Source organism: Hyperolius riggenbachi, chromosome 5, assembly GCF_040937935.1.
Source record: "Hyperolius riggenbachi isolate aHypRig1 chromosome 5, aHypRig1.pri, whole genome shotgun sequence".
NCBI classification, from domain to species: domain Eukaryota; kingdom Metazoa; phylum Chordata; class Amphibia; order Anura; family Hyperoliidae; genus Hyperolius; species Hyperolius riggenbachi.
This window is the reverse complement of record NC_090650.1, coordinates 41,539,471-41,564,983: the sequence shown is the minus strand read 5'-3', so window position 1 is coordinate 41,564,983 and position 25,513 is coordinate 41,539,471. Positions and strand designations below refer to the sequence as shown.

Genomic DNA, 25,513 nt, shown 5'->3' with positions numbered 1-25,513 from the left:
TACTGATTAGACTGAAGGGGGCTGGGGCCCCAGGTATGTATAAAACTTTTCTTTTCATCCGTCTCAGGTACCCTTTAGTTCGTAGTCACCAAACCAAATTTTAACAACATATCAAATTATTTGATTTCATCAGCAAAGGGAGTGCATACATTTGCATAAACCAGCATCAATGCAGAATTATTTCCATCTCATTGACCATCTCTATTAGTGACACAGCTACACACAGGCTTTATTCTTACAGCATAGATGTTATTTAGTATATATAAGAGATTCCTGTGTACACATCATATATACAGTCACAATCAGATATGTATATCTGACTTTAAAAATACGGGGTCTGCTTTATTGAAGCAGCACAAGTAACTAATTTTTGCTATTACTGTATATATAAATTATTTATGATGACTATTATCTGAGAAATAGAACATTTTATCATATTTTCTATTTTAATTACAGTTTAAATTCATTAGGAGTCTGAGTCGGTGCATTTTTTCCCGACTCCGACTCCAGGTACCAAAAAATTGCTCCAACTCATCGACTCCGACTCCACAGCCCTGGAAACCAAGCACTACTTTTTTTTAACAGCTATAGGAGCTGCCAAGTTCCCCCCTCCCCTTCTCCCCTGCGGATTATTTATCCAGGGGAAGGTGTGAAGATAGCATCTGTGACTTCTCTAAACTCTTTGAAGCATAGTGTCCTATCTTTTCCCCCGCCTCCAGCTGATTCAAGCTTTTGTAGATGAAAAGACTCTGTATAGTGCTGTGGAAGATGTTGGTACCATATAAATATGAAATAATAATAGCCTGAATGGACAGTTGATTGAATCTATATGTTCTCCTGTGCAGTCAATCACACTGAGTGATATATACATTGGCGTGTGTTCACACAGCGAGACATTTATAGGAAAGCCCGCAGCAGATGTGAAGCCGCTATGGTTAAATTGCCCAGAAAGCTCCTCTGTAAACCTCGATCGCGCAGGATACTTTCATCTGTGACAAATCCCGGCCTTTGCCTTGCCAGGAGTTACTAGCTTGACATGTTGTTTATCGTGTTCCTGCCCATTAGCTTCTATACATGGCTAGACACTGGAACAGTAAACGGAGGCTGCTGCCTGATCCGCGGTCAGACAATTCCCAGGAACGCCGCTCAGCTCCACTATACAGCCGTACGTAGCGTTCTTCAGCCAGCCGTCATGCCCAACAGCCCCGCTGCTGCTGCTGCAAATGAGGCTTTTCGCGGCTCTGAAATTGAAGCAATTAGTTCCGACCGCCAAGCAAATGTTTAGCGTCCTTCTTCAGCCACAAATAGATTAGGCTTTTAATAGAATATTATTTTCAATGAGTTCTACATAAATAGGCTAATGTACAAAAATAAAGCAACAAAGAAAGGAAACGTCCTTCATCGGTGGATCATCAACCCCAGAGCTGGGCTGAGGCAAAGGCTGGATAGGGTGCTATTAAAGAGCAACCGTAACCAAGAATTGAACTTCATCCCAATCAATAGCTGATACCCCCTTTCCCATGAGAAATCTATTCCTTTTTCACAAACAGATCATCAGGGGGCTCTGTATGGCTGATATTGTGGTGAAACCCCTCCCACAGTGTGATGTCAGCACCTCACAGCACTGAGGTCCTGACATCACACTGTGGGAGCCTTGTTGCATTGTGGGAAATAACAGCTGTTTCCAACTGCCAAAAAAGCAAGCAGCATCTGCTTCCAGTGACATCACCTGCCAGCAGTAAAAATGTCACCATGTGATAAATGTCAGAATATAAATCAGGGAGAGGAAAGATTTTACAATGAACAAACACTGACTAAATCATTTATATATAATTATTGTAAAAATGAAGCGCTTTTTTTATTACATTATTTTCACTGGAGTTTCTCTTTAAGGTATAGGTGGGGGGCCCGACTTCTGCTCCCTCTCCTCGGGACCCCCTTCTGTCACTGCGCTCTCCCCTTCTGCAGAGTTATGTAGTGCAGTGGTCAGGATTAAATCACGCACTCACTTCCTCCTGGGCTTCAGGCGCTAGTGGCCCCGCCTCTCCTCTGCAGCGCCGCTGCTCTGTACTTCCTGATTGACAGTATTAGGGAGGGGGACTAGCTAATACTGGGGGCACATTGGAATTTCATACTGTGAAAGAGGCTGCCTGATACTGGGGGCACTGCTGACTATGCTGGGGAGGGTGGCTAACTAATACTAGGGGCAATAAAAAAATGCTTTTATAATAAAAAATCTCACTTAAAGTAAATGTGAACCAAAAAACCAAACAAACCAGATACTTACCTAAGGAGAGGGAAGGCTCTGGGTTCTATAGAGCTTCCTGTTCCTCTCCCGTTCCAGCGTTGTCACTCCCAGTAGCAGTATCTGACCGATGGGTCAGAAACTACTCTATGCCACTGCAGGAAGCTCCAGAAGCCTTCGAGAACCCGAGTGCTCCCAAACATGGGCAGCTCTGTACATCGCCTGCGCTAGCGCTTTCTCTTTCCCACTCGTGCATGTGCAGTATGGAGCCGTCCATCTTCAGAAGCACTCGGCCTCGGAAAGACTTCCAAAGCTTCCCATGGCAGGAGATTTAACCACTTGAGGATCGCAGTGTTAAACCCCCCTAAAGACAGGCCATTTTTTGCTAAATTGACCACTTCAGCTTTAAGGCCTCGCTGCAGGGCTGCCCAACTCAGTACTCAGGTGATTTAACACCCCCCCCTTCCTCTTCTCCCCACCAACAGAGCTTTCTGTTGGTGGGGATTGATCGCTGCCCCAGTGTTTTTTAGTTTTTTTTAAATAATACATATTTAAGTTCTTTTTTTTTTTTAAATAACTTCTACTAGTTAGTTATTTTTTTCTTAAATACCTCGCTCCCCCCCAGCCAGCCAATCACAGCGATCGGCTGTCATAGGCTTCAGCCTATGACAGCCGATTGCTCTCCTTTGTCACGCTGGGGGACAGCTGTGTCACACAGCTGTCCCCAGTACAGCGCTGCCTTAGATCGCAGCCCTGTACTATGTTAATAGACGGCCGTTTCACCATCTAATGCTGGGGATACACGGTACGTTTTCCACCTTATCAATCCTGCCGCTAATGGCTCGATTGATAATTTCCGACAGGTCCGATGACCCCGCTCGATCCCCGCCCGCTAGATCCCTGCGGGCGGACAATAGCGGGGAGTCGAGCGGAAGATAAGAAAGCGCCCGCGGGACGAGCGGGAGTCGATCCGGACGGCGGCGGGGACGCGGCAGGAGTCGATCCGGCGGCTAATCGAGACGCCGGGTCGTACTGTGTATCCCCAGCATAAGTCACCTAACAGCGATCGCCGCTGGGAGACTGAAGGCAGAGCAGAGCGCTGCCATCCAAGCAGGTATGCGCTCGCGATCTCCTGCAAAACAGGCCCGCAGGACCTTACGCCAATCGAATCCTGGCGCGCGGCGGTGAGGGCTGTTGCAGCGGGTATGTGCGCCGGTTAGTCGGGATTCCGGCGTTCTTGTACCAGCGGTCTCTGATCCTTAAGGGGGCAGAGAACGCTGGTACTTAAGTGGTTGAAGGACAACTGAAGTGAGAAGGATATGGAGGCTGCCATATTTATTTCTTGTTAAACAATCCCAGTTCCCTGGCAGACCTGCTGATCTATTTGGGAGCATTAGTGTCTGACTAACTCTAGAAACAAGCATGCATCTAATCTGACAATAATGGCAGAAACGCCTGTTCTGCCGCATGCTTGTTCAGGGGCTATGGCTGAAAGTATTAGAGGCAGAGGATTAGAAGGTTAGCCAGGCATCTAGTATTGCTTAAAAAGAAATATATATGGTAGCCTCCATATCCTGCTCCTCATGGTTGTCCTTTTAAAGGATACCACAACTGACGTGTGGCATAATGAGATAGACATGGGTATGTACAGTGCCTAGCACACAAATAACTATGCTGTGTTCCTTTTTTTCTTTCTCTGCCTGAAAGAGGTAAATATCAGGTATGTAAGTGGCTGACTCAGTCCTGACTCAGACAGGAAGTGACTACAGTGTGACCCTCACTGATAAGAATGTCCCCCTTTTTTATCTATTTCTTGCTCTCAGAAGCCATTTTCTTCTAGGAAAGTGTTTTATAGTTGGAATTTCTTATCAGTGAGGGTCACACTGTAGTCACTTCCTGTCTGAGTCAGGACTGAGTCAGCCACTTACATACCTGATATTTACCTCTTTCAGGCAGAGAAAGAAAAAAAGGAACACAGCATAGTTATTTGTGTGCTAGGCACTGTACATACCCATGTCTATCTCATTATGCCACATGTCAGTTGTGGTATCCTTTAAGCTTTTTAAACTGGATTTAAGTACATCAGTGCAGTTTGTCATGTTTAGTGATTTTTTCTTTACATCAAAATGAAGATCCAAACAAGCTCGCAATTTGTTTTCTGCACTGGTCCAAAAATCAAATAATGAGGTCCCAATTAAACAAAATATTATGATGTCAATAAAATGATTCCGAATTACTCATTTCTGTGTGGTTTAATTATGTGAACCTTTTCTCTGAGTGACTAATGCATCTAAGCAGGGTAGCAGTAACTGCGGCTACAGTTTTCTGGTATTTGTTGAGCAGGTCTGCACATGGGTTCCGAGCCCATTCCTCCACTTTTAACACATTTAAAGAGAAACTCCGAAAAATAATTGAACTTTATCCCAATCAGTAGCTGATGCCCTCTTTTACATGAGAAATCTATTCCTTTTCACAAACAGACCATCAGGGTGCGCTGTATGACTGCTATTGTGGTGAAACTCCTCCCACAAGAAACTCTGAGGACCGTGGTACTCCTGGCAGTTTCCTGTCTGTGAAATAGCTGTTTCTAACTGCCAAAAAAGCATGCAGCAGCTACATCACCTGCCAACAGTAAAAATGTCACCATGTGATCAATGTCAGAATGTGTCCTATGCGCTGTGGAGACCATGTGATTGGAGCACTCCGCATCACGTGGCCCCGCCAGCCAATCAGCGGCCTCTCCAGGAAGTAAGCAGTGCAGTGAATATTAAGTAGCCATGTGGCTGGCTACAATAGCGGACTCTCCCCGCCTCCTCTCCGGCCCCAAAAAAACCCCAACATAACTGAGCATGTGCACACTGTCTAGCACGGCTAAAACCGCGTAGAACGCATAGCATGCTGCCCTTTATTTGAACGTTCAGCGTTACAATGTAGAGCAACGTGGGCACTGTGAACAGCCCATTGATTTTACATTACTGTGAGTTGGGCTGCGTTACAGGCTGCTCTAACGTGCGCCTGTAACGTCTTACTCTGAAAGCAGCCTTAACCCGGACAGTCTTTGCTTCTGCCCGGGACATAATTATGGGCAGAAGTGCACACACTCCCCTGCCTCCTCCTCCACTTCTGTCCGTAATTATGTGCCGGGCAGAAGTGAAGTATGTCCGGGTTAAAGGTCAGCCAAGTCGCCAGGACACCGGGACGTATAGGAGAAGAGTGGCGGCTGACTGCGTGGAACGAATGGTGCAGTAAGTATCGACTTTAAACCCCCTAAGCACTGTAGCTTACATTTTTACCACAGTCTTTCGGCGCTGGAATCCTTTAAACCTTAAAGGATACCTGAAGTGAGAGGAATATGGAGGCTGCCATATTTATTTCATTTTACAATGCAGATTGCCTGGCTGTCCTGCTGATCCTCTTAATACTTTTAGCCATAGACCCTGAAAAAGCATATAGATGAGAGGTTTGACTCAAGTATGACTGGATTTTGTGCATGCTCGTTTCAGGTGTGCGAATCAGACACTACTTCTTTAAAAGGAAATAAACATGGCAGCCATACGGCCGAGTATGGTCCGCACATGTTTGGTAGAATGAAGCTGCTTTTACACGGCTTATTCCTTTGTGTGCACGTGGCTCTGTTCTATTCCGCATGCGCAGACCGTCATTGTGCCTGCCCAGTATGGATGCACCCGTACCCAGACGGGAGTGCAGCCACAACCAAGAGGGCCCTGGGCAGTAGCAGTGGGCTTCTAGAAGGATCTGAGAAGGCTCTGGTCATCCCGACGCTTCTTACTACTTGGGTAATTATCTAGTATTTAACCTCCTTAGCGGTATGCCCGACACTGTGTTGGGCATACCGCCGGCTGTCCCCAGGAGTCCCTCAGTATAATTTTAACAGATTGCATGGCTGTAATATGTTCAGCTAGCACTAGGCTAGCTAGTAGTGGTGGCCGGCATCCTCCCCGATTACTGTTGATCCCCCCCCCCCCCCGATCGCCCGCTAAATCCATTACCCAGCCTGGACCCAGCGATCGCGCAGCCTCCCTGCACATCTCCGGTCCTCTCTATGGGGAGGGTCGGGTCTGCGCCTGACGTCGGCAACGTCATGACATCATGTTCGATCCTCCCCATAGAGAAGAGCGGAGCTGTCCGGGGAGGCTGCGCCGATCGCTGGATCCAGGCTGGGTAATGTATTTAGCGGGCGATCGGGGGGGGGGGGATGCCGGCCGCCACTACTAGCTAGCCTAGTGCTAGCTGAAGCTATTACAGCCATGCAATCTATTAAAATTATACTGGGGGACTCTCAGCTGCAAACCCTCCTGTGCGGTGTAACGCTCAGGAGGTTAAACTTTTTTCTCTCACAGGTTATCTTTTAAGCAGACCTGAACTCAGAGTAGAGTTGTAAACAGAGGCGCCAGAAGTATAAAACAAGTTAAAATCCCGGTCCATCCCTGACCTTTAATTGTTGTGTGCTCCCCTATTTTAATTGCCTGAGGAAGCAGGACTATACCTGTGAAACGCGTTGCAACACTTTGTGGAGTATACTAATAAATATTATGTCTATTTAAATTGACAGTTTTTGTGTCTATTTGTAGGAGGTATGTCCACCACAGCCTTCCAAGCATTTTTAACCCTTTTAACTTGTTTTATACTTCTGGCACCTCTGTTTACAATGCTATTCTTGCATCCACCCATGGTGGAGGGGATACCCCCTTTTTTCCTATCTACAGAGAGTGACTCCTTAATGCTGTGTGGGGACAGGTCTAATCTCCTCACCTGCATCTACAGTGGTTGCCTTGGAGGTAACCCTGGTTTGTGAGTATATATTATTGTACTCTTTTTACATCATCCATTTACGGGTACATACTACACTCTAATGGGCTCTCCGTGTCATTTCTTGTGAACTCAGAACTTCCTCTCTGCTCTAAAAGGTAAGCAAAAGCATAATAACCTTTAAATAAAAACATTTCTTTGTTTCAGCTGATAGAACTCCCACAATAAAGCTGCAGGGTGTCTACTTCCTGCTTTCATGGAAGCAGACATATTGTTAACATCCTGCGTTTACAAATTAGCTGCTCTGCTGAGGCAGCCAGCTGACACAGCTGAGAGATCAAATTACTGTTTAGATTAGTCACAGATGAGGTGGGATTAGACAGCCGAAACTCTCTAAATTCATACAGGGTACATTTCTCTGTTTTCCTTCTGTCCTGTGCAAGAGTTCAGGTCCACTTTTACTGTTGCACTTAAAATTTGAAGATATTTTCAGTGAGCAGCATTTATTCTCAAGAACGTGCCAGGACTTCCATTTTCCATCTTGGCAGAGGGCTCTATCTTTGTGCGCAGATAGCAGAGAATAAGCTTTGCCGTGTACCCAGGTGCTTGAAGTGATAGAAGTTGGTTTGGTGTTGGCGCTCTCCTCGGCTTACCCGGCCACATCCCTCAGACGAGCCTTTCCTGCCGGCAGGTGAAGAGCTTGAGGTGCAGCGGACCGTGCGCTGATACGCCACGACTGTACAACTTCCCCCACAACTATTTCCAGAGCGGGAGGCTCTGCCTAGCAGGCAAAATTATTGCAGGCGACCATCTGGAGCTCAGCGCAAGCTCCTGGGCAACGGCATGACTTGTCACACAGGAAAAAGAACCTGTTCTGAGGCAATTCTCTTAAAGATCACCTGCCACTTTAGATTTGTTGCTTCAGATGGAGGAAAATGACTAACGGTAGAATCATCTTGCTGCCACAAGTCTTATTTGTCATGTGGGAATTAGTCTGGATTGAAGCTGAACTCTTGACTCAGCTGGATGATGCTGGGGTTGCCCTCCATCAACTAGCAATTAGTGTTGAGTAAGAAAACAAATTGTCCTACTGCGGGCCCTCTCACCCAGGCCACCGCTATTTCAGAAGACTCCCATCAGGCTGTAGGATTCGGGCCATCTCCACCAAGACCTCAAAGCACAGGAACTCTTACTTATCTCTGCTGTCAACCTCTTGAACTCTCTCCCCTCCCCCCCCTTAAAAAGTCTGCGTTTATTGGTGGACAGTCTTGCGAACCACTGCTGTTATGCACCTTATTGTTTGCTGTTTTTTATTAATTATTGGAATTGTATAGTGCCAACATATTACGCAGTGCTGTACAATTCATAAGATTGCAAACGATGAGAACAGGGGTGACCAACAACACAGTACAGGTAATAGGCAATAAGTTTTACATTATAATTCATGTAATAATACAATGCCAGATCATACACTGGAATGGCAGGCCCAATATTAGACGTTCACATTATTCTGGGGTGAGTGTACAGTCAAGTGTGATACACAAGGACTAGAGGGGGGGGGGGGGGATTTTATTTATTTCTTATTCATCTTTTGCTCTACTCTACTCTGATCTGAGCCACACACATGACAAAACCAATTCCAGGCACGAGCCAGTCGTGCTTGGCCAATAAACATGGGTGGCGCTACACTGGGGCACTCCCCTCTTCCCATACAGTATAAAAGGAAGTCAGTTAGCAGGTAATTTGGCTGCTGATAGAGCATAAGAGCACGTCACTCTCATTGTTATATATATTGAAATGTAATTTTGTATGCTGTCTATGCACTTTGCACCCTTAGCACTGGGCACTCTTTCCCCTGATGAAGCCTCCAATTAAGGGGTGTGAAACATGTTGGGTTGGTGGTGGGTTTTAATGTAAATAGTAGCATATCATTCGAGGGTACAGTGATCGATCCCAATAGCCTAACCCACACATAAGGCTGAGAGGATCCAGCATTCAATTTAATCCTGTCCTTGTTATGGTTAAATCAGTCTCGACATTTTGTGCAGCTTATTTTTAAATATTGATTAAAGGTTACGTGTGTGTGTGTGTGTGTGTGTGTGTGTGTGTGTGTGTGTGTGTGTGTGTGTGTGTGTGTGTGTGTGTGTGTGTGTGTGTGTGTGTGTGTGTGTGTGTGTGTGTGTGTGTGTGTGTGTGTGTGTGTGTGTGTGTGTGTGTGTGTGTGTGTGTGTGTGTGTGTGTGTGTGTGTGTGTGTGTGTGTGTGTGTGTGTGTGTGTGTGTGTGTGTGTGTGTGTGTATATCTTCTATATATATAAAATCGTATGTATGTGTGTATGTGCCGCGATCACGCGAAAACGGCTTGACCGATTTGAACGAAACTTGGTATGCAGATACCTTACTACCTGGGATGATGGGTTCTGGGGGTCTCGCGGCCCCCCTGCACACCTGGGCGGAGCTGCAAACAGCAAATTTAGATTCCACCCATTCAAGTCAATGGAAAAAATGTAAAAGGCTGTCATTCTCACAGTAATCGAGCCACAGTCCCCACACTTTGCACAGTTGGTCACTTGGTGACCGAGGTTACAAATCCAGGAAAAGTGGGCGGAGCATAAAACAGCCAATCAAATTTCAGCCGTTCATTTTAAATGGGAAAATGTAAACTGCAGCCATTCTTAGACTGTTAATCGCAGGGTTCTCAAACTTGCCACAGTTAGTCACTGGGTGAATGAGATTAAGATTCAAGAAAGTGGGTGGAGCCTACAACAGCCAATCAAAATTCACCTATTGATTTTCAAGGGGAATATTTAAACTGCTGCTATTCTTACACTTTTAATGGCAGAGGCTTCAAACTTGCTACAGTCGGTCATTGGGTGACTGGGGTCAAAGTTCACTAAAGGGGCGGGGCCACATACAGCCAATCAGATTTCCTTAGTGGATAAGCTGCTTCCATTCACACATTTTTGATGCCTAGAACCTGACAGCTCACAAACTTGGTCATTGAGTGACTGTGTGTCAAGGTTATACCATTAGCAGAGACAACGTAACACCTTGGTCAAACTTCAAAGAAATTGATGAAGAAGTCACATCAAGCATCCTCCTTCACGTCCGCCTAACTACCTGTGACCTGGATCCTGGCCCAACACAGTTAATGTTGAACTGCCCCGACCTGTTCGTACCGGTATTCCTCAAAATTGTTAACTGTTCCTTACAATCAGGGATATTTCCTGCTTTACTGAAGGAAGCAATCATCAGGCCTCTCCTCAAAAAACCCTCCCTGGACCCAGATGCAATGACCAGCTACAGACCTGTCTCTAACCTCCCCTTTCTGGGAAAGCTAATTGAAAAAGCTGTATACCTCCAGCTAGAAGCCAGAATCCTACAAAATAACAGTTATGACCCATTCCAGTCTGGCTTCAGGAAACACCACAGCACTGAAACTGCCCTCATCCAAATATGCAACCACCTGCTCATGGCAAGAGACAGAGGAGAGTGCTCGATCCTCATACTGCTAGACCTTTCTGCAGCCTTTGACACAGTTGACCATGACATCTTGATAAACAGGCTACAGGAATACTGCGGCATTGATGGCATAGTACTTCAGTGGTTCCAATCCTTCTTGAGTGGCAGAACCCACAAAGTGTCTATGGGGCCCTTCCTGTCCACCCCTGTAACACTTAAGTATGGGGTGCCCCAGGGCTCAATCCTCTCTCCCCTGCTTTTCACAATTTACATGCTACCGTTGGGAAAACTAATCCAAAAACATGGCCTGACATACCACTGCTATGCAGACGACACCCAACTATATCTTTCCTTCAAGCCTGGTGTGACAGACCCAACTCTAACTATAAACGCCTGCTTACGTGAACTACAGCAACGGATGAATGACAACTGGCTGAAACTAAATGCAGACAAAACTGAAGTCCTTCTGATTGGAGGGCAGAGCATGATAACAAAACAACTTAACTTGCAGTCTTCACCACTGGGAATAGGAGGCACGGATCTACGCAGCTCTGATCATGTGCGTAGCCTGGGAGTTCTAATTGATGGGGATTTAAACTTCAGAACTCAAATCTCTGCTGTGGTGAAATCATCCTATTTTCACCTGAAGAACATTGCAAAAATCAAGCACCTCATACCCCCAGAAGATCTGCCAACCTTAGTCCACGCCTTTATCACATCCCGACTGGACTACTGCAATGCTCTCTACACTGGCCTTCCAAAAAAGGCCTTGTACCGCCTACAGCTGATACAGAATACTGCTGCCAGACTGCTAACCAACCAACCCCGTCACTGCCACATAACGCCAGTCCTGCATTCCCTTCACTGGCTACCTATAGAATGGAGGGTCCTATTCAAGATCGGCCTACTGACATTTAAATCCCTGAATAATCTAGGCCCTGGATACATGAAAGATATGTTACAGCTGCGTAGCAATCCCCGCATTCTCAGATCCACAGGTTCTAATAATCTAGTCATACCCAGAGTCCACTTAGAAACTTTTGGTCTCAGAGCCTTCTGTCATGCTGCCCCTACGTTTTGGAACTCCTTACCTCAACAGATCAGGACAGCCCCATCCCTGGACGTATTTAAATCCAGACTGAAAACCCACCTGTTCAGTCTGGCATTTGCAGAAATATAACTTTTGTTGTGTGAATACTTCATCCTACTAATTACTGAATCTGAGAGAGCCTAAGCGCTTTGAGTCCTATAGAAATGTTATTGTATTGTATTGTATAAGGTTACAAAAAGTGGGCGGAGCCAAAACAACTTTTACTGGGAAAATATAAACGGCAGCTATTCTTACACCGTTAATGGCAGGGTTCTCAAACTTTGCACAGTTGGTCATTGGGTCACAGATTAAGATTTTGGAAGGTGGGTGGAGCCTACAACAGCCAATAAAAATTCCCCTTTTGATTTTCAAAGGGAATATTTCATCTGCTACCATTCTCTTATACTGGTAAAAGCAGATGCCTCAAACCTGGTACAGTTGGTCACTGGGTGACTAGGGTCCAAATTCAGGAAGGGGGCGGAGCCACAAACAGCCAGATTTGTTTATTTTTCAATGGGAATATACAAAGTATTGATACCAAGGATCCCAAAGCTGATAAACTTGATAATTGAGTGACTGTATGTGGCCACTGGGTGACTGGGATGAATATTCAGAAATGTGGGTAGAGCCTACAACAGCAAATCAAAATGTACCTATTAATTTTCAAGGGGAATATTCACATTGCTACCATTCTTACACTGTTAGTGGCAGAGGCCTCAAACCTGATACAGTCAGTCATTGGGTGACTGGGATCCAAATTCACTAAAGGGGTGGAGCCACAAACAGCCAATCAGATTTGTTAGATTGATTTCAGCCATTCTGTTATTGCCAGGGTTCTCAAACATGACACAGTTGGCCACTGGGTGACTGTGACTAATATTCAAAAAAGTGGGTGGAGCCTACAGCAGCCAATCAAAATTCACCTTTTGAATTTCAAGGGGAATATTTACTTTGCTGCCATTCATGCACTCTTAATGGCAGAGGCCTAACATCTGCTACAGTCAGTCACTGGGAGACTGAAATTTAAATTCTGAAGGGAGCGGGCCAAAAACAGCCAATCAGATTTGTTTAATTTCAATGGTAAAATGCAACTTATTGATGCCAAAGACCCCAAAGCTCATAAACTTGGTCATTAAGTGACTGTATGTCAAAATTAGAAATAGTGGGCAGAGCCAAAAACTAACTTTTTACATGGGGAAATGTAAACTGCAGCTTTTCTTACACTGTTAATTGCAGGGTTCTCAAACTTCACACAGTTGGTCACTGGGTGACTAGGATTAATATTCGGAAAAGTAGGTGGAGCCTACAAGAGCCAATCAAAATTCACCTATTGATTTTCAAGGGGAATATTGAAACTGCAGCCATTCTTACACTGTTAATAGCAGAGGCCTCAAACCTGCTACAGTCAGTCATTAAAGAGGAACTGTAACGACAAAACGGCCCCTGGGGGGTACTCACCTCGGGTGGGAGAAGCCTCCGGATCCTAATGAGGCTTACCACGCCGTCCTCCATCCGTCAGGGGTCTCGCTGTAGCCCTCCGTGCAGCGGTGACGTAATATTTACCTTCCTGGCTCCTGCGCAGGCGCTCTGACGGCTGTCAGCGCCGAAGTAGGCGGAAATACCCGATCTCCGTCGGGTCTGCTCTACTGCGCAGGCGCAAGTTTCCGGCGCCTGCGCAGTAGAGCGGACCCGACGGAGATCGGGTATTTCCGTCTATTTCCGTGCCGAAAGTCGCCACAGCGCCCCCGCTGGAGCCAGCAAAGGTAAATATTGAACTGACAGTCGGCACAGTCGCCGGCTGTTCGGAGGGCTGCGGCGAGACCCCCGTGGGACAGAGGACGGCGTGGGAAGCCTCATTAGGATCCGGAGGCTTCCCCCACCCGAGGTGAGTACCCCCCAGGGGATCTTTTTGATGTTACAGTGTCTCTTTAAGTGTTTGGGGTTCAAATTCAGTAAAGGGGCGGAGCCAAAAACAGCCAGATTTCTTTGCTGGATAAACTGCTTCCATTAGCACAATTTTGATGCCAGGAACCCAAAAGCTCACAAACTTGGTCATTGAGTAGTGACTGTGTGTCAAGGTTACAAAAAGTGGGTGGAGTTAAAAACAGATTTTTCTGGGAAATTGTAAACTGCAGCCCTTCTTCACTGTTAATGGCAGGGTTCTCAAACTTAGCATAGCTGGTGACTGGGATTAATAATCAGAAAAGTGGGTGGAGCCTAAAAATGCCAATCAAAAATCACATGTCGCTTTTCAAGGAAAATATTAAAATTGCTGCCATTCTTGCACTGTTAATGGCACAAGCCTCAAACCTGGTACAGTTGGTCATTGGGTCACTGAGGTTCAAATTCAGAAAAGGGGACAGAGCCACAAACAGTTAATCAGATTTGTTTCATTTCATGGGAAAATACAAATTATTGATGCCAAGGACCCCAAAACTCACAAACTTGGGCATTGAGTAGTGACTTTGTGTCAAGGTTACAAAAAGTGGGCGGAGCCAAAAACACATTTCACTGGGAAAGTGTAAACTGCAGCCCTTCTTACACTATTTATTTCAGGGTTCCCAATCTTTGCCCAGATGGTCACTGAGTGACTGAGATATTCAGGGAAGTGGGTGGAGCCTATAATAGCCAATCAAAATTCACCTGTTGATTTTCAAGTGGAATATTTAAATTGCTGCCATTTTTACACTGTTAATAGCAGATGCCTCAAACCTGCTACAGTTGGTCATTGGGTGACTGGGGTTCAAATGCTGGAGAGGGGTGGAGCCACAAACAGCCTATCTGATTTGTTTAATTTCTATGGGAATATACAAATTATTGATGCCAAGGACTCCAAAGCTCACAAACTTGGTCATTGAGTGTTTGTGTGTTAGGGTTAGAAAGTGGGCGGAGCCAACACCAGTCAAATACATACCCGGGCAACGCCGGGTCATCAGTGGGTGGAGACAAATACAAATTTCACTGGGAAAATGTACACTGCAGCCATTCTGTTAATGGCAGGGTTTTTAAACTTTGCACAGTTGGTCACTGGGTGACTGGGATTAATATTCAGAAAAGTGGGTGGAGCCTACAAAAGTAAATCAAACTTCACCTGTTGCTTTTCAAGGGGAATATTTAATTGCTACCATTCTTGAACTGTTAATGGCACAGGCCTAAAACCTGGTACAGTTGGTTATTGGATGACTGGGGTTCAAATTCAGAAAAGGGAGTGGAGCCACACACACTCAATCAGATTTGTTTCATTTCAATGCAGATTATTGATACCAAAGACCGCAAAGCTCACAAACTTGGTCAGTGAGTAATTGTGTGTTAGGGTTAGAAAAAATAGGCGGAGCCAACACCAGCCAAATACATACCCGGGCAACGCCGGGCAATTAGCTAGTGTGTGTATATATATATATATATATATATATATATATATATATATATGCCGACCTGTGTATAAGCCGAGGTACTGACTTTTCCCCCAGGAATAAGTGACTTGCGTATAAGTCCCCTCCCCAGTATAGCCCACGCCACAGTAGCCAGATGTGCCCCCTACTCCTCCCCATAGCCAGATGTGCCACAAGGATGACAGTTTTGTCTCAAGAAGCCACTAGATGGGGTCATAGATATGAGAAAGCGAATGCCACACAGGAAGAATCCCTGATCATTGCACCACTGATACGTTGCTTGCACGCTCTGCTCCACAAGCCAGGGGACACAGGAAGTCTAGAGCAGTGCACTCTGCACACCATGCTGCGGGGGATAGGGGGCACAGACACAGCAAGGAGCCAATTGGCAAGAGCAGGATTACTAGTGAATGATCCTTACACTCCTCTGCCAGTAACGAAACCTGCTCCACCATCCATTCTGCTCCCCTGACTCGCATATAAGCCGATGGGTAACTGTTCAGCACATTTTTTGTGCTGAAAAATTAGGTTCTACGCGAGTATATACAGCATATGTTTTAGCTACAGTCCTTATAGGGTTAGTATTGTTACGTATCATTACCGGCAGTTAGTACATCAACCCCACAATTCGTTGTCCAGTAACACACACCATGCTGCGCTTTACTCAGCCGGAGTTTGTTGGACCCTGCGGCAAATTTCTCTGTCTCAGAAAGCATAGTGCACCTTACAAGTGCCTGAGCAAAAGCAACAAGTTCTCTGTTTCCAGGTACTCGTTGATTCCTGTTTGGACTCTAGTATCCCGTTCCTGTGGTCAGTTCTGAGATTTTTTTAACCTATTTTGGTTCCTGGACGTAGAAACTACATCCAGGAACCATGCGCGCTACCCCGCGGCCGATCGCGCGCGTGGACGCGCGCTCCCGGCCCGCGGTTCGTTAGCCAGGCAATCAGTGTATTGGGCTATGGTGCCCGATCACTGATTCCTCTCCCCCGCTAAAAAATCGACAGTTTCTCTCGGAAGCTTCGCTTTTTCTGGCTGTAACGTACCCCATGCGTCGCTCTAAGCGTGTGTTACGCTTAGAGTGACGTCATGTAAACAAATGCATGTAAGTAAAAAGTAAAAGTTCACAAAAAGTAAAACTACAACTAAAAGTAAAAAAAATTAAATTCAAACACATATTTACATTATAAATCACATGTTTACATCCCACCCTCCCAAAACTACCCAAATAAAATGTTTAATATAAAAAAAAATAACATTTACAATAAAAAAAAATGTAAATATTTACATAAGGGTCTAAACTTTTTAAATATCAATGTAAAGATGAAATACTTCTATATTTTTTTTATTTTAAACTTGTAAATAGTGATAGATGCAAAACGGAAAAAATGCACCTTTATTTCCAAATAAAACATTGTCGCCATACATTGTGAAAGGGACATAATTTTAATGGTGTTATAACCGGGACATATGGGCAAATACAATACATGAGTTTTAATTATGGAGGCATGTATTATTTTAAAACTATAATGGCTGAAAACTGAGAAATAATGAATTGTTCCCGTTTTTTTTCTGTGAGGAAAAAGCGGAAAAGCCGCCGCGTCTGCTGAAAGCAAGGCGGCTGATTCCGCGTCCAACGCGGCGGTTTGCACGCGTAGGCACGCAGCTGGTAGTGTGGCAGAACGCGGAAAAGCCGCCGCATGTTCTAATAGCAAAGCGGCTGTTTCCGCGTCCAAGGTGGCAGTTTGTACGCAGCAGCGTGCCTTTGGAGTGGCTGGGTCTGTTAGTCCACATAGATGGATGAACAGCCACGCGCGTGCGGGCCAGAAGTCAGGACCTTTATACCAGCAGGGGAAGTGTCAGCTGATCAGGACGATCAGCTGATTCCTGCTGGACTCACTATTGGCTGAGTGGCTCGGGCGGGGCAGCAGAGTTCAGCTGCTATATATTCTGCTTGCTTGTCAGTTGCTGGTTGTCTGCCATTGCAAACACTTTGTGGAAGCATTCAGACCATAGTCAGATCCTTACAGTGTGTTTGAACCAAGAGGACTTGGGAATTCACACTGAGCCAGATTACCTTGTACAGTTTATTTGTTAGACTAGTTCCTGGGTGTTTAAATCAAGGCCCTCACACCCCAGACTAGGAATACTGTGTATCTTCTGTGTATTCTTTAGCATAGTTCCAGGGTGTTGAGATCAAGGCCCTCACACCCAAGACTAAGGAACTGTATTGTCTTTGTGTTATATTCCAGACTAGTTCCAGGGTGTTGACGATCACAGACCTCACACCCAAGACTAGGGAATTGTATTATCATTTATGTTATGCTCTAGACTAGTTCCAGGGTGTTGTGACTATGGACCTCACACCCAGACTAGGATTGTGCTAGTACTGTATTACGTTAGCCCAGTCCAGGGCAATACCTTTCTTATTAGTTGCAGGGCTTCCTGCAACCCAGCCTTGGTTCCTCGCCCAGGGGTCCACAGGCTACAGGAATATCACCCACAGTCAGAGGTGAATTCCTCAGGAGTCTTAGGCCGCCAGTTCCTCTGGTGGTCTCCACTCAGAGTTGTTACTGTTGCACCAAACACTCTCACTATTCTGGTGTCCAGAGGTAAGCAATACATCTGTATTATCGCTGATTCTGCAGATCATCGATAATCAGGCGTATATCTTCTTGGTGATACTGCAGATCGCCAAGAATCAGATTCTCTCTGCGTGCTGACACCGATCGTTACATTTTCTTATTCTTCCTGTTAAAATACATTTACAGTAAAGTGGCTCTTAGCAAAATGTACCCCCCCCCCCCCCCAAAGAAAGCCTAATTGGTGGTGGAAAAAACAAGATATAGATCAGTTCATTGTGATAAGTAGTGATAAAGTTATAGGCTAATGAATGGGAGGTGAACATTTCTCAAGTGAAAACGACGGAACGCGAATGGGTTAAGGTACTTTCACACTATGGGGTTGATGCTCGCGCTTCCCATGTACCGCGGGTCTCACTAATTGCGCCACTGCTGGAGGTAGTAATGGTAGCATTGTCGTGCGCTACCTGTGCACAGCAACATTACCGGCAGTTACTGCATCAACCTAAAAAATGCCTTGGGAATTCGCATTGCACCTTCCCATTGCAATGCATACTATTTAGATGTGTGCTTACACCACAACCGTTGCCGCATGTCATCCAACAACGCACGATGCTGCGCGTCATTCAGCCAGAGTTTGTTGCACCCCACTGCTAATGCACCAGTGTAAAGGAATCATTACAGAATTATCCGATGCACCACAACAGATGTAGTGTAAAAGGACTCTTGGCTCAAGAATGCCCAGGATACGGGGGGGGGGGGGGGGGGGGGCTGGGGCAAGAGTGGCAAAAGAAAAAACAGCATGCCAGCAAGGGCAATGGTGGAGGTGTAATGGTACTTTCGATTTATAAATGAACCTTGGCTTTGCGTGTTCATTTTGTTATACCAGTTGCCTGCTCAGTTAACACTCTATTTGGTTTATAAGTGATTACACGCGGTACTAGCTTGTGGTGCGCTACACTGCGCGGGGCAGGAGTGCACACGCCCTTTCTTTGGGCGTGCGCCACACGCACCATCCAATCAGCACCTTGGCCAACCACAGCGGGGTGGACGGACACACTTATTATTATAGATGCAGCATTTAGTATAGGTGAATGCGAGGTGCATATGTTTCAGATGGCATGCCACAAATAATACTTGGTATCCAACTGGAAGTATTACTGGCAGACAATGTGATATCCATAAACGGCTCTCAGGGGACAGCAGGATCGGGGGGCTTTCATTTACAGTCTCGATCAATTTACACCAGGGGTCTCAAACTCAATTTACCTGGGGGGGGGCGCAGGAGGCAAAGTCAGGATGAGGCTGGGCCACATAAGGAATTTCACAATCGCGGCGCATCGCCGCCTCTGCCCGCCCCTCTCACTCTTCCTTCACAGAGAGGGGCGGGGAGAGGCGGCGATCCGTGCGGCGATCAACATCAGGAGGGGCAAAGCTGAAGCTGAAAGCTCTGCCCCTTCCAGGAAATGGCGGCGGATTGCCGCCCGGGCGATTCGGAGGCTCTGCAGCTCTCGTTTAGCGGCGGGGATGCGGCGGATTACTTGGGAGCACTGAAGCAAACTATAAGGAAGCTTTTGCCGCCGAGGGCCACAAAATATTATATCGAGGGCCGCAAATGGCCCGCGGGCCGCGAGTTTGAGACCCCTGATTTACACAGATAATTTAAAGGTGCCCATACACTCATTTTTGATCAATCAATCAAAATTGGTTGATAGCAAATCGATTGACCAATCGACCGATTTGCGGACGATTTCAATCAATTTCAATCGATCTGGCAGGCTGGAAAATCTAGGTCGATTTGTTGAGATTGCTTATCATTTTGCATTGGCCCTAATGGAAATCTGATGGCAAAAAAATGCCATCAGATCAATTTTCAATAGATTTCAAACTGAAATCTATTGAAAATCTGTTCCTAGTAAAAAAATGTTCCTAAACACATCAGGTAGATCAGAAATCTATCTGTTGATCTATCCGCAGCTAATCTAACGAGTGTATGGCCACCTTAAGATGCATTTAAAGTTTACCTGTTTTTTAAAGAGGACCTGTAGTAAAAATAATATAATTAATAAAATTGCTTATTCAGTGTTCTCCCCAGAATTTTTTGTCCAGCGGGTGGCATGAAAAAGTAGCCGGGTGGGGCGAGATGAGAGAATACAGGGCTGGTGCTTCTGTGCGCAATTCTCTTTATAGCATCAGAGGAGGTGAGCCGATGACAGCCGGGTGCTCACCATAACTAGCTGGGTGGAGCACCCGGCTAAAAGAGCCTGAGGGGAGCACTGTTATTGTTTAGAATATTCATTATTATGGATTATTTAGTGAGTGTTTACCCAGTGTAAAATCTTTCCTCTCCCGGATTTACATTCTGACATTTATCACCGGTGGTGACATCTTTACTTCTGTCAGGTGATCTGTTAAGGTGGCCACTAACGGTCCAATTTCCAGCGAAAAATCGTTTGAACAATCAGAAATTCTGATCAGATTGGTTGTAAATAATCTCCATTGATGGGCACAATCTATTGCGAACGATAATAAAAATAGTCGTCCGATGGGATTTTCGTCAAACCAAAATTTGGATTTTCTTGTTGGTTGTGATAGATAGGAAGCAAAGATTGGTTCGTTGATGATGTAGTGAACAATTTTTCTTTCGTTTAGAATTATCTGATGGCTTAAACGATTTTTCACAAGAAATTGGATCGTTATTGGCCACCCTGAGAGTTCTACGCACAGAGGAAGATACTGGTTGCTTGGCAGTTGGAAAAAGCCGTTATTTCCAACAATACAACGAGGTTCACAGATAGCTGTCAGGAGCATGGTCATGACATCACACTGTGGGAGCGGTTCCTCCACAATATCAGTGGTACAACTCCCCCCCCGCCCCTTTCGATGATCTGTTTGTGAAAAGGTAAGGATTTCTCATGGAAAAGGAGGATCAGCTACTAATTGAGATGAAGTTGAATCCTGGGTTAAAGTTCCTCTTTAAAGCATAGGGACTGTTTGGGCCATCACTATTGGCTCATCATAGAACTCACGTCTTATCTAATCGTAATAAAGTCGGAATAGCGTCCCATTGGGCGTCATTGTCTTCATTTGTCTTGAAATGAAGGCTATATACCGTCTATCTTCTACATCCCCTAAGCATAATGACTAAGTTGGCTCACAAAAGCACAGCTGTGACAGCGCTGCACCCTAACAAAGGCATTTCCAGCACAGCGAGCAGGATCTGCTGCCAGAGGGGCCCGGTGGCTCAGCCATGTGCCAGAGCATTGCTGTCACCATCTCTCCGCATGATGGATTGTAGGGACACCGCTACCCACACATCAATGCCACAACAATAAGTGCTGCTGATTACATGATGACAAGATATTCCAGCATTAGAATACTGCGTACCTCAGGCTAACCTCGCCGCACGTGCGCGCTCAGGATGACAGCAGGTAAAATACAGACGGATAGATAGAAGGGGGCGCAAATTTAAATAGACCAATGCTGGTTAAAGACAGAGCTCTCTGCGATTTTTTTTTTCAAAGTCTGAGAGATCAGTGGCTCTTTTGCATAGATAATAACTGGAATTTCTTAACTCTTCCTGTACTGGAAACAATATGAGACTCCTATCTCTGCCGCTATTGTTTTATTTCTTAGCTGTACTAAACATACAAATCATTATATCATAAGTTTATTTTCACTTCAGATTCCCTTTTAAGTGTCCCAGAGTTAAAATACATGAGCTATTGACCTTTTTTTAATCTCCTTCTGCTCTCAGAAGTTGTATTCTGTCAGGAAAACGTTTGTGGCTGTAATCTGCTTATTAGTGATGTTTACTATATTCCAGCAAGGTACAGACAAGACAGGAGCTGTCATTTCCATGCCTGAAAATTAACTCTTTTAGGCAGCAGAATACAAGTAAAATAGCCTGGTTATTAATGTTTTGTATGGTACATACACGTGTTTATCTCATCATGTCACATGTCGCCTTGAGTACACTTTAAGTGTTTTGATGCACTCTGTCAATATGCGTTATAGAGTTATTCTTTAAAAATAGGCTTGCCGGTCACATAACTAAGCTTAGGAGAAGCAGTTTCAGAACAATGTCGGCCTTCACTCTCTTAGTTTATAGTTTTCATATTATGTTGTATGTAAAAGCAGCTGTGTTGTAAGCTGTCAGTGTTATTCTACATGATCTTTCTTGCATATGTAATCTATATTCTATCACTTGTGTCTTCACAGCCTCTACGGAAGACACATGCAAGCCAACCCGGAGCCGCCCAAGAAAAACAACGACAAGTCCAAGAAAATCAGCCGCAAGCCATTGGCCGCCAAGAATAAATAGATATCTGATGGGGTCCCTGTTTTCACACCCTGTCTCTGCATGTGCCTCATTATTTCTATTTATTGCCTGAAGTATCGTGTCGGGGAGAAACGCCATCACTTAAAGGCCGTAATAGATTTGACCCTGTTCGCCTTACTTACGGCAAGCTTTGGAAGAAGCGTTATTAGCTATGCATCTGTAACTGTTACACTTTTATATTTAATTTTGTACACGTTCACTGGTATTAACGGATAACGTGCGCCAACCTTCATACATTTCATAGACTTTATTTTGTGTATACTTTCTGAGTGTTCTTTATATCCAGCCCTAAAAAGAATGACCCTTTCTCGGCTATGGCCTCAGCATCTTCCGCCACACAAAGGAAGGGTTCCCCCATCTGCCCCAGGGGAGAAAATCTATAAGACTTGGTGGCTTCCTGGTTGAAGGTCCATACGTGCCGTGGCAACATGCCGTGGCCTGGTTCTTCTGGTGGTGTTTTCCAGACACGCTACCTTTAGCAGCAGTGGGGGGCATATGTGGTCTACTTGTCTACTACTATTTGTCCCTTCCCTGTGCTTCTATTCAGTACTTTGAGATCAGTGGCATAGCTACTATTTATAGGGATCTCCAGCTAAACTTTGATGCCCCCCCTCTATGTTCACATCTCTTACCTTTCCTCCACTTGGTGCCCTTCATGGCCCGGTGGCCCATCTCACAAAAGTCCTAAAACAAGTGTGGCCATCATGATCTGCACATCAATAAGTGCAGCTACAGAAACTTGAAGTATAGTGCCCTGTATCGGAGGAAGGGAAAGTTAGAAGTTGGGGCCCCCCTGCAATTGCAGAAGCTGCGCTCCTCTAGTTACGCTGCTATTTGGGATAGGGCATATTGATGGGGAGGAGTCTGGCATCGTGGGATGGCGATGCTGCATACAGAGTTGTGGGATGCTATGTTGAGTGTTGTGGGACAGACGGCTGACCAGCCCATCTCCTTTCTCTGACGTAAGTCTGTGGAGGGAGGTGTGACCCACTAGAGTGGTTCCCAGACAACCAATGCAAGGCTGGGGTGACATCATGATTTAAATGAGAAATACCTACATAAACGTTTATTTGAATATTGGGAGAAGTACATTTTTCTGTTAATTGAGTGTCGAGAGGGAGCAAAAAAGGAAAAATCTTTAGCTTTTTTAGGCTCCGCTTGAAATTTTAAGGCCTAGTATAGAGAAGCTGATCGTAACCTCAGGTCTGATTGAAAACCATGGTGATGTGGCTTCTCCAGAAGCCAATGGAGTGAACATATGCCCCAGCATAACATCATTTCCAGGGGTCCACGTGAGTGTAACAAAGGGGAAGGCTGAAAGAGGGTTAAAAGAAAGTGAAGTTGGATTTTAATAATGAGGGAGAGGGACCAAAATGTTTGCATCTTTCATCCAAATTGCCAGACAGTGTTTGCAGGACCACTGACGATCCACAAGCCCTGGAAAACCAACAACTAGTCACTGTGACTTATCACAAAATGCTGCAACCAGAACCAGAAATTTCCAACCAGAAATTGGAGTGTTTTGTGGATCGGAATGGCACTGGAATCAACATGTAAAGTTCGGTGCCGTTTTTTCACTAGTGTGATATGTTTTTTTCTGAATCACTATCGTCGGCCTGTTTCATTTCTGCATTAGCGATTTTCTCTGCAATTTGGCAATTCAAACTATTTTCCCTCTTAGGTTTTCTTTCCTCCTGTCGGCAATAACAAACACGCCACAATCGCGCCATACACCTGATGGATCACCCTCGGATTGTGGTAGAGAAAATAGCTTGCGTTTCTTAGTGGGGAAGGGTCTGAATACATCATTTCTACGTTTATGGGAATCAGAATTTGGAGATGCCTAACCTGAAATTTACTCAAGCTAATCATATTGGGAACTGTTGGACTTTAAAGAGAAACTCCAACCAAGAATTTAACTCTATCCCAATCAGTAGCTGATACCCCCTTTTACATGAGAAATCTATTTTTTCATTTTCAGACCATCAGGGGGCGCTGTATGACTGATATTGTGGTGAAACCCCTCCCACAAGAAGCTCTGAGGACCACGGTACTTTTGACAGTTTGCCACAATGTAACAAGGTTCACAGACAGGAAATAGCTGTTTACAGCTGTCTCCAACGGCCAAAACAGCTAGCAGCAGCTACATCACCTGCCAGCAGTAAAAATGTCACCATGTAATAAATGTGAGAATGTAAATCGGGGAGAGGAAAGATTTTACAATGAACACACACTGAGTAAATCATTTATACATAATTATTGTAAAAATGAAGCACTTTTTTTTATTACACTATTTTCACTGGAGTTCCTCTTTAAACCAGCAACAGGTAAATTTATCAGTTGATAGTTAATTGATGGGCAGTTTCTGACTCCGCCCTGCACGTTTCTGGTAACACCCTGTAGATTCCAGTTCCTTCCAAATCAGGATTTGCATATTAGTCAAACTTTTTGCTCAATGGTTGTGACTAGCAGTGGTCATGCTGAGCTGTAGTGATGATCAAGTAGATGCAAAAAAATTCGACTTGATGCGAATTTTTGAAGCTTGAAAATGAGCCAATCAAATCCGGCTGAGGTAAAATTTGATTGGCTCATTTTCAAGCTGCATAAAGTTGCATAAAAATGTACATACATTTGCATCAACTCGAAGTTATTTGCATCTACTTGATCATCACTACTGAGGTGTGACTGTTTACAACTGGCAGCAGTTATGCCTTATACAAGTCTATCGGTAGCAACTGGTGAGGGCACACAGCAAAGAGTCACAGTAACTAGGTCACCCAGGTTACATAACCCATAATAACGCCCTTTGTTTTAGCAATTACTCTAAAAATAAAATGTGACACAAACTTCTCAGATACTAGAGAGTTATATAAAGATCCAATCCATGCCCTTTCATTCAATATCCTGTACTATATTCCAGTCTTCTTGTATTATTTGTATGCTCCTCTTTGGGTTAATTGTACATCGCCTAGCCCATCTATGTTGTATGACTGCAGGACATGTTGACTGAGATTTTGTGTTTGATATACTTATGTACTAATACACCAAAAATAAACGGTTACTGCCTTCATATAAGTGGTTGTCAGCGTTCTCTTTATTCATTTACACATTGTTGGAAATACTGGATCTGAGAACGGCCTTCTAAAGTGACATATGGGAAATTTGAATGGTTTAGGCTTCTTGCACACAGGGACGTTACAGGCGCACGATAGTGCAGCCTGTAACGCTCCCCCAACGCACAGCAATGTAACACAAGTGGGCTGTTTACACTGTCCACGTTGCGTTATATTGTAATGCAGCAAAGTGCTGCATGCTGTGCGTTCTCCGCGGCTAAGCCGCGTTAGACTGTTTGCACATGCTCAGTCATGTTGGGGTGGAGGGGAGCTCGGCCGGGCACATGGCTAATTAATATTCACTGCACTCAGTGACATGCAGTGTTTACTTCCTAGAGCGGCTGCTCTGTGCGGCGATTGGCCGGGCGGGACCACGTGATGCCGCATGCGTCAAAGAGTACATCATGGACGCCAGAGTGAGCTGCACAACGCGGCTCACTCCGACGTCCACACCAGAGAGCACCAGGCGTTGCGTTAGGGGCACGTTATGTGCCCTATAACGTCCCCTAAACGCAACGTCC

General features: G+C 45.1%; 1 protein-coding gene across 2 annotated transcripts in view; it reads left to right on the top strand.

The window, feature by feature from the left end:
* The window catches only part of RSU1 (Ras suppressor protein 1), a 221,135-nt gene extending 196,181 nt beyond the window's left edge, over positions 1-24,954 (top strand). For both annotated transcript variants that reach the window (XM_068235547.1, XM_068235548.1), the window contains exon 9: positions 21,759-24,954. In XM_068235547.1, the coding sequence (XP_068091648.1) occupies positions 21,759-21,861 (103 nt within the window). In that variant the 3' untranslated portion in view covers positions 21,862-24,954. The remainder of the gene's footprint in view (positions 1-21,758) is intronic.
* Positions 24,955-25,513: the final 559 nt, after the last annotated feature.